General features: G+C 38.1%; 1 protein-coding gene across 2 annotated transcripts in view; it reads right to left on the bottom strand.

The window, feature by feature from the left end:
* Nucleotides 1–13813, bottom strand: part of LOC103091878 (serine protease inhibitor Kazal-type 1-like) — an 87380-nt gene that overhangs the window by 35947 nt on the left and 37620 nt on the right. The window contains exons 2-3 of one of the 2 annotated variants that reach the window (XM_007474096.3): nt 4705–4874; nt 1661–1743 (exon numbers count right to left, since the gene is read on the bottom strand). In XM_007474096.3, the coding sequence (XP_007474158.1) occupies nt 1661–1715 (55 nt within the window). In that variant the 5' untranslated portion in view covers nt 1716–1743; nt 4705–4874. Of the gene's footprint in view, nt 1–1660; nt 1821–4704; nt 4875–13813 lie in introns of those variants that run through there. The other variant, XM_007474095.3, reaches the window with a different exon arrangement.

Genomic DNA, 13813 nt, shown 5'->3' on the forward strand with positions numbered 1-13813 from the left:
TACTAAATCTGGATTTACAGAACAGAACACCAGAGCCAAACAGTACACCAGAGCAAAAAACACGACTCTAGGGCCCAAACAGAACTTCAAGGCAGAACCTTCAAGCAAACAGACTCCTAGAGTAAAACAGGCCCTGGGGAAAAACAAAACAGGACTCTAGAGAAACAGAACTAACTTACAGAACAGAGCAAATGGTTCCAAAACCAGCTTAAATTGTGTCTGAGATGTCAAACACCAGGACCAAGGGCAGACTCCAGAGAAGGCACCATTTGTTTCCTTGGATTTCTGATCCAATCCCTCATGGGAGTTGGAAACTTCATACTCTCCAAATCCTCACTCAAAAACACCTCTGAAGGGGATAAGGGTTTGAGATTCCTTCACAGGCTCTGGCTTAGCAAAAGCTGCCCACATATGATTTGGTTTACAATCCCAGTTGTTTAGCCATATGCTATCAGCCTATGCTATTCTCCCCCACTCAAGCACACACACAAGTACACATTCACAGCATCCCTCTCTGAAAGTCCTTACCTCCTAGTCCCAGGGACCAAGATCTATCTGGGGGCCTCCATCTGATGTGGGGCACTTCATAAAGCAAGTCCAGACATCCAGAAATTCAATTACTGGAACAGTTACTTATTAATTAATAAAGGATCTATCAGCTGGGACAGACTTCCCTAGTGGAAGCTGCATCAGACTGACATTACAGAATAGTTTATATAGGTTACAAGATACAAAGTTATTTCCTTTTATCTACAGGTTCTTATTTAATGATCAAACAAACCTCATCACAAACACAGGTATGTGTAGTCAGGGGTTGTTAACTTTCTCATGTACTTAATGATTTATCCCTAGTTAGCTAAGTTTTATCTTGCATTTCATCCTGACTTCTTTGATATTCCTGATGTTCCTTTGTATCTTGACCTTCCTAATTCTCATCCTTAGGCTAATTAGATTCTAGTCTGCTGCCTGCATAAAGCTGTTTGACCTCCTGGGAAGAACTAGGTCTGTTTCCTAAAAATGCAGGAAGGGATTAATCTACCTTATCTACTTCCTTTTTATTATCTTCCCTCACTCAGACTACTTCAGACTAGCATAAGATAACAGAGCTAGTGAATGTCTCAGGCAATATTTGAACTTAAGTCTTCCGAACTCCAATACTATCACTTGTCTTTCCCAGTCTCTATGTGTCTGTCTATTGGTCTGCCTGCCTCTCACTGTCTCACTTTTTCTTTTAAGTTAAAATTCTCATCCATACTTCGACTTAGTGCGATAATCCTGTCTATGATTATAATATCGGTGTCTTTTCCACATATCCCAAATCCAGGTTCTCAGAGGTACAGCTGGCACCTGGGTTCAAAGATGGATGCTCTCCCTTACTAGCTGGTGGGCTAATTCTCCTCTCTGGTCTCTGTTTTCCCCTAAGTGTAGCAGCACTAATCAAACTCCCCTTGTTCCCTCTCACACAGCAGAGCTGTGGGGAAAGCTTCCAGCCTCAGGAGCTGTCTTTATGTAGCCCATTCACCAGCATTTAGGCCCAGGACATTAAGCTTTAAAAAACTCCCAATAGGGTGCAACCAAAGTCAAACTAGTCTCTGGCTTAAGTGTCATCTGGGGGCTACTAGCTCCAAAGCATAGGCAGTGTACCCAAGGGGAAACTTACCCAAGAAGCAGCACAGAGTCACAGAGAGCAGCAAGAATATCCTGAGGAGCCTCATGATCAGCCTTCTTTAGATCTAACTGAAACTGAAAGATTTCAACAGAGAGTAGATGTCCTGAGTACAGAGGAGCTTGGGAGGCCACCATATATAGTCCCCACTGGGCCCATGGGCTCCACCTGCTGACTTACATCATACCCTCAGGTCACCCACTGCCATAGGCCAGCCCTAACCAGATCTCCACCCTCTTATCTGACTTGCCTTAAGACAGACATTGTCCATGGCCAAGCAATTTCACTGCCCTGCCCCCACTCAACCCCAACTTCTGTTCCCTCTCTGAATATCTAGGATTGTGTGTGACTTACTTCTTCCTGCCTACCTGGGGGATCTAGGAAGGAGATTTGTTTATGTTCCCATCCTTAGTCCCCAAGCTTCCCCTGCCCTGTATATCCCTCTCTCCCTGTGTCCCTCTATATTGTTGGAAAAGTAAATAGAGAACTGAGCCTGGAGTCAAGAAGATCTGAATTCAAATTTGCCTCCAGACATTACTATGTGACCCTGGGAAAACCACTCTAATTCTGTATGCCTCAGTTTCCTCAACTGTAAAATGAGAATAAGAAAAGCACCTATATCCCAGGGTTATGATGAATATATTAAATGAGAGATTCCTAAAGCACTTTTAACTTGGTCTGGAATATAGTAGAAACTTAATTTAATGAATGCTTATTTCCTTCTTTCTTTCCCCCAGCCTTTTGTCAACATGGATTTTTGATGAATTAGTTTACCCTTACTTTTGATCTCTCAGTACTAAGCACACCTATTTTGATTTAAATATTAAGCACCTTTTTGTTTTGGAGGCTTCTCTATTGGTGAAAGTTTTCCTCTCATGAAGCCCAGTTTCTTAGTTTGACCTTTGACTTCAATTTGTTACAGCTGACCATTCCCTAATGCCATAGCTATTGGATGTTAGGAGGTTTACACACCTGTTTGTGGTTAGTCTTTGAAGGCTTTCCAAAAGGTATAAAGAGACTGTCAGGTCCAGTATCTCTTTGGAGTGGGTACTTGGTACACTCTTCTCTCCCAGGGAGGAGTGGGCATTTAGCAAGATGTTCTCGCAGAATGCAGTTGATATCTAGCTGTGTCTTCTCCCAGAGTCTCAGAGTCTTTGGTTTTTATGGTATTTAACTTTTGACTTTGTGTAATGACAAAATGATGATGCCTATCCCTTATGGCTGATTAAAGAGTAGGTTTTCTAACTACTTAGAAGTTCTGTATTTATTTCCAAGTTACCACTTTTGTATTGAGGGAATCAGAGTTATATTAATTCTATCAACAAGTTGAATTGAACTACATATCTCTATAGTTTCCATATAGATCTGACTTTTTAGGGTATTGAAGCCACATGAGATGATGTTTGACCTGAGAGAACTTGGGTTCAGATCCTACCTCTGCTGTTCCTATTTTCTATGTGAGCTGGAGTAAGTTATTTAGCCTACCCAAACCTTAGTTTCCTAATCAGTAAATTGGGAGATGGAATAGAAGACTAGAAAAGCTTTGAAATATCTTCCAGCTGAGTGGGATGAATATGACCACCCACCCAATTTACAATTACAAACCTGAAGTCAGAGAGGGGGCATGGAAGAAGCAAGCCTTTATTTTTTTCTCATAAGGAAGGAGAAAATGCCCTACTGGCAAATGCCAATGCATACGTGCAGATACAAACATTTTATAGATTCCTGGCAAAAGACTGCCTGCCCTCTCTGACCTATATCCTTTTGTCTGTCCCTATATCCCAATCTAGATGTGAAAGTCTGTCCTAATAAGAAAATATCAAGATTGTTAGTGTGAGCTCATTAGGAGCTTGCATCTGGGAGGGTATGATTATGGAGAGGTAGCCAAGTCCTCAGGAATGACTCCTTAGGCACCTAAAGGTGTGAGGAGATAAGGAGGTGGGATAGACTAATAGTTTTCACCTTTGACATGAGATAAGAGGCCTGTGGCAATAATGAAAAGGTCTTGAGGTCTTATTCTGTAAGCCTAAACAGGTTTTCATTTCTGATGGGTGGTGTTGGATGAATGTCCACTCTGAAAAGAACAAATTAACACTTTTTATTCCCCACACAACTCTAGCCATATGATTCCATGTGCCCTCCTATACTCCTATTTGGAGAAGAATTTTTTCTCTTCTGAAAGTATGGAACCCTTCCTTTCTCTCATCTTATCTATATAGCAGCCATGAGGGGAATAAGACTGGAGGTATTCTTTCCATTTTACAGGTGAGAAGGTAAGGCCTAGAGAACTGAAATGAAATCCCCAAGGTCAAGGAGGTGTGAGCAGCTCAGTCAGAACTAAAAGTCCTGGCCTCTTGACTCTTTGTCCAGTAAGCCATCATTCTGGGGAATAGAGAGAGAAGATAAGAAGCAAGAATCTCTCCCTAAACTACCTTTCTTATACATTCCTTGTCTAATGTATGATGATAAATCTGACAATGGAAACATTTGAAACCCAAGTGAGATAATGGTTTCAGGCCCACTTGTAGAGAGGGTCACCATCAACCAACTCTCCAAATACAGAAAAATATGTTTGTTTTATTTTGGCACCTAGAGTTGATTGTTTGCCCAGGGTCACATAGTACTAAGCGTCTGAGGCCAGATTTGAACTAATGAGTCTACCTGACTGTAGGGCCAGCACTCTATCCAGTTGTACCACCTAGAACCCCTGTATGTTCTTTAATGTGACAGAATCATACTTGTCTAATAGGAATGCCATGTTAGAAATAATCAATTTCCATTTCCCTTATCAGACAATAGCTGAAATATTGTGTCTGGTTCCATATATAAGTTATGAGATTCTGCGAACTTTGCAAGAGTCTCTTGTGGATATTTGATAGATCCTGGTCAATTCACATTTTCCTGCCTTTTTTTGAAACTGAAACCAAATAGATCTCATGGACATTTAACATAAATTTGTACTCCTCTTTCCTTTTGGAAAAGAAAGTTTTGAGAATCCATTTCTGTCTCATCCCCACCATTTAGGTGTGCATACATACTATGTGAGGAAGTCAGAGGTCTCCTGGTTCCCTGGTGTCTTGGACGATGCTCATCTCTTTTTCCATGTGACTCCTGGTGTGAAGAAGCATGTTCTCTGACCCAGTCTAACCAAGGAGACCCAGAAAATGTGGCTTCACTGGGCTTATAAGTGATGGATCAAATCTCTTGGCTAGGAAGCAGTGGAGTGAAATGGAGACATGAAGTGAGCAAGAAAATTCAGATTAGCTAGGCCATGTGATTATGTACCTTTAAGCTCTCCAATCCATTTTTACTATCTAATAACTGATTAAGAATTAATATTCAGTGTCTAGAGAATTTTAATCTTAACAGTCTCAGGAAGTACTGTTCCCTCCCAGATGCCTTTGTCTTTTGACCTGAGCCAGAAGTCTTATAGCTACAATCCTGGAGTTTCCACAGATCAGCATTATCTAGAGGAGACCTGCTCCTTGGGTTAGAATTTGTTTACCTTTCCTGAGTAAAAGATTCTCACATCCCTCCCCTCTTCCTTTGGACCTATTTACTGTCCAAAGTCTTGGACATTATCTTGTACCCAAATTCCCATGATTATATCTCCATTACCAAATTTCCATACATGTCATTTTTTATTCCTTCCTCTATCCTTTTCTAGTTTTCTATTATAAAAGATTCCTATGCTACAAGAGGCATTGAGTAATTTTAATGCTCCAGAGTTGGATTGGCCCCACATGTGTAAGTCCCTAATAAAGAAGCCTGATTTGCTTCTAAATTCTGGTCTGCCTCAGTTCACATTCTTCTGTTCTTCTCCCCCAGTTGACCTGAGGTAGAAAAGAGGGCCTTAGGCATATGGGCTATTTAATTTCTTTTTTCCCTTGACTCATACCTCATTTCTGTGCACTGAGAATGTTTATTTACATAGAGGACTATGGTTATGGACAAAGGACAGTCCTCTGTTTCAGAGAGTTGGGAGAGATATGTTTTGGAAATAAAGGTGATATAAACACAAAAGGGCATCTAGATTGTGCAATGGTTAGAGCACTCATCCCAGAATCAGGAAAAACTGAGTTCAAATCCAACCTCAGATACTAACTGTATGACCTAAGCAAGTCACTAGGCAATGGGGGATAAATGACCTGCAGGATCATATAGTTAGGAAATGTCTGAAGCCAGATTTGAATCTAGGACCTCTCATGGCTCTCAATCTACCAAGCTAAACAGCTGCTCCCTATTGGTCAATTTTTGCTATATAAAATTATAGCTTATCAATAGCTTGGTGACCACTATCACCTTTGATCCTTTTAACAACTCTATTAGGTACAAGTGTTATTATCCCCATTTCAAAGACTAGGAAACTAGAGGGCAGGGCAGAGGAAATTACTTACCCAAAGTTCTACTACAGTCTAGTGACCAAACAAGAACTCAAACCAAGATTTCTGGTTCTTGAATGCTCTTTTCATGACAACGCACACAAAAAATTATCTCCTGCCCACTCTTTTAGAAACCCCCATATTCTGGGAAATTTAGAGCATGTTTACATTGTGTTCCATTCTTTCACTGGAGGTAGGGTTGCACTGATCCATGAATCAATCATTCTAGCTGCTTTCTATGACAATAAACAGACACTATTATTCTTAATAGATTTCAAGAGTCTGCTAGACCATCAATTCTCAAAGAAAGAGACTAGGACTTATTCATTTCTCTCTCCCACCCTCATAATGCCAAGTGCAAATATTTTCACAGAACTTTTCACAAATAATTATTGAATGAATTGGATAGGTACTGAAAGACTAAGTCCTCTGTGTGAAATGGGACAGTAAGGAACTAGGGATCTTAAGTCTGATGAAGAAAAGATTAAAAAAATAACTTCGTCATTATCTCCAATTATCTTAAAATTCATTAAATTATCTTAAATTATCTTAAAATTACATTGAAGAAATATTGACTTGGTTTTTTTCTCCATCTGAAAGCAAAACAAAAAACAAAAGGTTTAAAGTTAGAAGGAGCCAGTTAAGTAAATACAAATAATCTCTCTTTACCAACTGGATAGATAACAAAGCATAACTGGTGGATGAGAATGAATTTGACAAGGCAGCCCAGGTCCCATAATTACTGAAGTTCTTCCACTTTGATATGTAGAAACTGTACACTTTACATTGCTCCTTTTGATACTCTTCTGGCTAAAGGATGAGCCAAAAGCATGTGTTGTACATCAAATATTAGCTTGTCCAAAGATGCCAAGCTGAGAGGAATAGAATTGTTCATTCCTTGTAAACATTACAGTATGTTCAATATCCTGGTTTAATCTGTTTAGATATATCTACTACCAGCACATTATGATCCTTTTATTTTTCACTAGACTCTGTGAGTTTTACTGGCCAAAAACATTAGCCATCTATCCTCAACTTCCTGGTGACAAGCTTTTCTGAACTTATCTGTGCCTTATAAGTCTAAGTGCTATATAAATGTGAAATTTTTATACTCTTCTTTGACTAACACCTAACTTTGAGGTCTAATTATGATATGGAAATAGTCCTGGGTTCTCTATGGCTATGCCATGAGAAAGTGAGTTCTAGCTGCTTCTCTTCCACACTACCAAAAGGAAAGACTTTGGATATATGCCCAATGATAGCCTATATACTATCATCCAAGTACCAGGCTAACTAAGCTCACAGATGTTCATAACTAGGCTTTTTGCAGAAAGAACTTGCTTGAAGGAAGATCACACAGTCCTCTTCCAGAGACTAATTCCACAAACTACCCTGTCTCCTCCTGAAAAGAAACGGTCTGGGCAGAAACTGCCTGTGTCCTCTTAGAGTACGGGAATTGTCTCTTCTGCCCTGCCTTGTAGTAGGACTTCCTTCTCCTGCTTTGCAGCAAAGAGCTAATCCTATATCCTTTCAACAGTTGTTACTTTCAAACTGCAATGATGAACAGTGCTTGTGACATGTCTTGAACCAACCACATTTTTCTAGATATTGTGACACTTACCCTGATCTGTGTAAATCCTTCTGATGTCCAAACAAGAAGTCTCAATTGGTGTTAATCAGGACAGGAGCAAATGGGGACTGTCTGTCTTAAACCTCTATTAGAATTTTATTTACTCTCAGCAAATATTTTGTAAACTTTAGTAACATAGTCTATACATTTGGTCTTATTCATCACTTTTGTTAATTGATTGTCAAAAATCTATAAAACAGATTGTCAGACATATAAATGAGGTCTTCACCTCAGGCTGGATGGGGTGAGACCTCTAGCTTTAATTTCTAAAATTAAATTTTGGATCTTTAGCACAGAATGATGGCCCAAAGATTGTTTAATTTCTTACACAGGTCAATTAACCTTGATTGCTTAGCCCTTGCCTTTCTGTTATTAGAGTTTTTCCTAGAACAGAAAGTAAGGGTTTAAATATGTACAATATACATAAAGATATTTTCAAACATACATATGTATATATGTAAATATGCACAAATAGACATATACATATGTGTATGCATATTGTAAAGATGGGATTAACACTCCCTTGCCTATTTTTAGATTTAATCACCAAAAGTGTATATATACCCCATTTTATCCTTAATGGGGGAGGTCTGTGACCCACATGGCTAAGGTGGGTGACAAATCAGAAACAACTGACTACCCCCTGGGCACTCCTAAGCAAAGCTAAAGCTCCAATTGGTCTACATAAAGTGGAAGGAATGTACAGGAAGTGACACAAAGAAGTGCTTTTAAAAGCAGTTGCAACTTCCTATGAGAGGGAGTTCTTCAGATTTCAGAGCTTGAGTTCAAGGCTGGTGAAGAATCTGCTTCATGGACCTGAGACTGAAGTTTGGTGAGGCTGTTCTTGAATCTCTCCCTTTCACTTACCACATGGGTGAGTGAAAAGGATGACTTCTTTCCTGACTTTTTGGAGAGACAAGCCTCCAGAGAGGCCCCTGTTTTAGAGAAGGTCTTGTGGCTGGAACCCTTGCTTAGTTTACCTTTGGGCCCCCCTTTGCTGGGGCCTCTGAAGCCCTGCCTGGTTTGAACTGGGCCAAAGTAATTATCTACTCTACTCTCTCTCATTAACCTTACCTCTACTCTTTCTCTTTTTGTAAACAAACTGCCAAAAAAAGTCATTCTGACTTGAGTAATATATCTTTATGACCACATTTTTCTACATTTAGTCCAACTTTTAATTTTACCCCTTACAATATATAATATTTATACATTATATATATTTTTTAAGTTTTAAAGGGCTTTTAAAATTATTTATTTTAAAGTATTTTTCCAAGGTTACATGATTTATGTTTTCTCCCCTCTTCCCTCCCCCATTTTGGAGCTGACAACAATTTCATTGGTTTATACATATTTATTTATAACTCAATATCTATTTGCATATCATTCATTTTGAAGTGAAGTAATCTTTTATTTTTATTTAGAACATTTTTCATTGTTATATGATTCATAATCCCTCCTCCTATACTCGCTCCTCCCCCCTCCTAAAGCTGACAAGCACTTCCACTGGATTGTACATGTATTATTGTTCAAAACATATTTCTATGTTATTCATATTTGCAGTACACTGATCCTTTAACATCAAAACCCTAAGCACATCCCTACTGCACTACATTATCTCACGTGTATGTTTCTAATACATTATTGATTCCATAGTTCTTTCTCTGAATGTGGATAGTGTTCTTTCTCACAAGTTCCTCTGGATTTTCCTGGGTCATTGTATTATTGCTGCTAGAAAAGTCTTGTATTTGATTGTGCCACAGTGTATCAGTCTCTGTGTACAATTGTAAAAATTAAATTTAGTTTCTCTACTAAAAGAGTTATATTTTTAGAGGTTTATTAAAGATTCTTAGAAATCAAAGACACAAATCAATAAGCCATGTTTCTAGGGCTTATGATAAGCCCATTCTATTTCACTTACTAGATCTTGAGAGACGTGTGTGCTTAGACGCAGGAGCAGAGAGAGCAAGTAGGTGGTACAGTCAGTTTAAATATCCATTTTGTTCTCAGCCCAGGTGAACACTCAGGTGAGATTTTAGGGAATTCTGGGAACTACCAAGGACTTCTGGAGATTGAAGTCTGGGGTTCAAATCTCCATTCTTACATGCCCCCATTTGATTCTAATGGGAAGAGTTTCCCCAAAAGGATCATGGAAACATAATCAACTTAAAGATGACAATAATTTGAAGATAAGAGGAAAAAAGAACAAAACCAAGAATTGCTAGATGCATTGACAAAAAGCCAGTGAGGGGGCAGTCCCCCTTGGTATGAAAGTATACATACAAATAAATGTTTGATCAACCACACCCAAAGTTCATTCTTGATCTTCTCGTGCAATTTAAGCCATCCACTCTTATATCTACTACAATTTAAGTCTTCCACTATTTTAATCACTACAGTTTATGGCTTCAACTATTTTAATTATAATAGTTTATGGCTGACCACGAGGTTGGTGAGTAAATCCTTAAAAAGTTTCTGTGAAATCTCTTTCATTTCTTTGCTTTATTACTTGCTCTATCAGTCAGCTTTGTTTTCTTTTTTTAACTTGGCTTCAAAAATACAGCTGCAAGAACAGGTGAGTAAAAAACATTTTGATTCTCCTTAAATTAAACTGTTTTAGATCTTAGCAACAGGGCCCTAAGGTCTTGGCTAGCAACTGCCTAAATTAGGACTAGAAAAACCTGGGAAAGCTTTTGGCCTTGTCCTGCTTCCCACGTGTTTACTTTAGAAATATGGAGTTACAGCCAGTTCAGAACTTAGTTAACAACTGGTGTTTCAGTAAATACTTTGTTCTTTTCTTAGTACAAGAATTGGTCTACAACTTACTTAACAGCTGGCTCATAAGCTCCATGACTAATCTTATAAATACAGAATTCCTTGTCTCTCTGAAAGGGCTCATCCCATGGAACTTATGGCAAAATCTAATTGACATACTACTTTCCCCTGAGTTTTTTATTGTTGTAATTATGATATTGGATCTCCTTAAAGAACTCATTTCTGAGTCAAAACAACCAATTGCTCCCTCTAATATTCAACAAAATGCAGAACTAAATACTTGGCTTGAACTTATGGAGGAAAGTTTGGGGGAGCTCATAGCTTTTATGAAAAACAATAACCCTCCTAGCCAACCCACTGCTCTTCCTGCCAACTCGGCCTTAGAAACCCCGGCTCTTAACCAACACACCCCTCCCCCTGCCCCATCAGCCTCAGAAAACCCTACTCATGCTTCTGATCCTACATCCTCAACTCTAAGTTCACACCCTACCCATACTTCTGATCCTAATGCCTCCACTTCACACCTTACTGATTCCTCCAATCCTAATACCTCTGTATCCTTTCACACTTCTTCATTGGCTCCTCCTTCCCACCCTGCTCAATTCAATTCTCAGATCTTTCCTACCTCAGATCTTTCTGGCACTATGGGATAACAACAAACCCTCTCCCTTAGTGTGCCCAACTCTTCTATTTCTCATACTTACCCCAATGAGAATGGAACTAGAAGCCTAGAAACAAGAGTACCAAATAATTCAGATAGGTTATTTCCTTTAAAGGAAATACCCACTTTTAATAAAGATGGAAACTTGGTATCTGTGAGATATCATACACCTTTTATCCCTGAGGATTTAAATAAATTGAAGGAAGATATGCCATCAGTTGAGGAAGAACCAATACTGATTATAAAAAAATTAGAGAACATATTCAGAACTTTTGACCCCACTTGGTTGGATGTTGAGAATTTATTAGAAGCATTATTGACAAAGAGAGAGAAAAATAATATTGTCTCTCTGGCTAATCAAAAACGAGGTAAAAAAGGACATTATTGGCCAACTGAAGATCCACATTGGAACCCCAATGTTGAACTAGATCACACAAAACTAAACCAAGCCAGAGAAGCATTATTGACAGCCATGAGAGCTTGCTCTGATAGACCTGAAAAATGGTCAAAATTTGAAAGAACCCAACAAGATATTGATGAAACACCCTCCCAGTTTATGGACAGACTTATTGACATAGGGAATACATATATGGACCTTGATTTATCCAGAGAAAGAGACAATAGGCAAATACATAGGCAATTCATTGAGAATTGTTGTTCAGTGGTGAAAGACTACTTTAAAACTAGCTGTCCTAATTGGGACTCTATGGACCTTGAAGAATTGAGGAGAGTAGCAACCTATGTTTATAAAAGTCATGTAAAAAGACCTGAGGAATACAATACATCAGTGGAAGATTTAAAGAAAGATATTGAAATGTTAAAGAGACAATTGAAAAATAAGGGAGAGACTATAGCCCCTTTGTGGGAATTCACAAATAAATCAGTAACCTGCTTCTTCTGTCTGAAGAAGGGCCACAAAATGATGGAATGTGGAACCTTTCTTAAGATGATTGGAAGAAATACACAGTTTAATAACAACTTTAGAAATAATAACTATAGAAATGATGATAATGGTCATAGAAACCAGAATTTTAGAAATTTTAGAAATTATAATAATGATTATGGAAATAACTATAATGAATATAGAAATAAGAATTTTAGAAACCAAAATTATATAAATAAGAATTGAGAAAATATAGACAATGCTCAAAATGAAGAAAATGAAAATACCCAACAACAATATATAAGAAATGGTGCTCATCCAAAAAATACTCAAGGTGCTAATGACCCTCAGAGGGGTGCCCTTCAGGAGGGTGCCCAAGGAATTTCCCAAACACAATGAAGGTGATTCTTCTTAGACTCTATTGATTTTGTTGATATTAATTAACCTTTTTCAATTTTGTTTCCACTCCAAGTAGTAGGAAAGAATGAACAAAGAACTTAAAACTATGATTGGAAAATTATGCACTGAGACACATTTAAAATGGCCTGAAATTCTCCCTCTGGCCCTATTTTATCTCAGAAGCAGGCCTAGAGGAGACTTACACATCTCACCATTTGAGATGCTTTTTGGACATCCGCCTATACAGGCTAAACCATTTTCCCCTGCATATACATCACTATTAGGGGGAGATACTACTATTGGTTCCTATATACAGGAGATATAGCACATACTGCATCAACTTCATGAATCTGGAGCTGCAGTACAAGCCGTACCACTAGATTTTTCTCTTCATGACCTGAACCCAGGAGACAAAGTGTATATTAAGAATTTCAAGCATACTGGAGCAACTCAGCCTTCGTGGGAAGGACCATTCCAAATATTGCTAACTACTCCAACATCTATAAAGATTGGAGAAAAGGACTCTTGCATTCATTTCTCACATGTGAAGAAAGCATCGTCTGTTGAGACTGATTGACTGTACCCTATCATATGAATTGTAGATTATAATCCATTGACAAGTGGATACTTTTTTTTTCAAAAAACACATTGAATTACTGATTTTTTCCTTATTTTTATTATTGCTTTTCTTTATTTTGATGAGAATATTTGATTTTTTCTCATTTCTTATACTAAAGGTACACATAATTAATATTAATATTTTTTCTGTGGTAATATAAGTTAATAAATGTATTCTTGCTATAATGTCAATGCATACCCCCAAAAGCTTTAAACTATGGGAACCTGCCATTTATTGATAAAATATTATATTATAGGACTGTGATTAATGTTAATGTATGATTAGAGGAAAAAGGGATAAAAAACAAGGAGCACAGACTTAACCTTAATAGTGCCAAAAGGAGCACACTTGAAATACTAATGTAAGACTCGAGGTTGTGACACTTGACATTTGTTAAGTCGTAGAACTTCCTTGTATCTACACTTTTTGTGAATACTCATACAAGTACAAAATTTGACTATCATGCTGGCTCCCTATATCCCTGAGAATGACAAAAATCAGATGATGGAATGATGCTTCCCTATCAAAATAGAATTCTAATTCTTTTCTTCTTATATTATGGCAACTTCCTCTAGTCTTGGCTGCAAATGGCTAACTGAAGTATTACTGCATTCTGGCCTACAGACTTGTGGGATAGAAATTACTTTAAATTGGACCTATACAAGGGCCTATTTTGAATTTTTTTCCTTATGTTTTTGGTTGTTTTTTCTCTTCTTTTGATAATTGACTCATACACCCCCATAACTCAACATTGCATTCTGAGTTGAACTGGATGTTTTTTAACACATATTTCGGGGGGGG

The sequence above is a fragment of the Monodelphis domestica genome, chromosome 1, assembly GCF_027887165.1.
Source record: "Monodelphis domestica isolate mMonDom1 chromosome 1, mMonDom1.pri, whole genome shotgun sequence".
NCBI lineage: Eukaryota > Metazoa > Chordata > Mammalia > Didelphimorphia > Didelphidae > Monodelphis > Monodelphis domestica.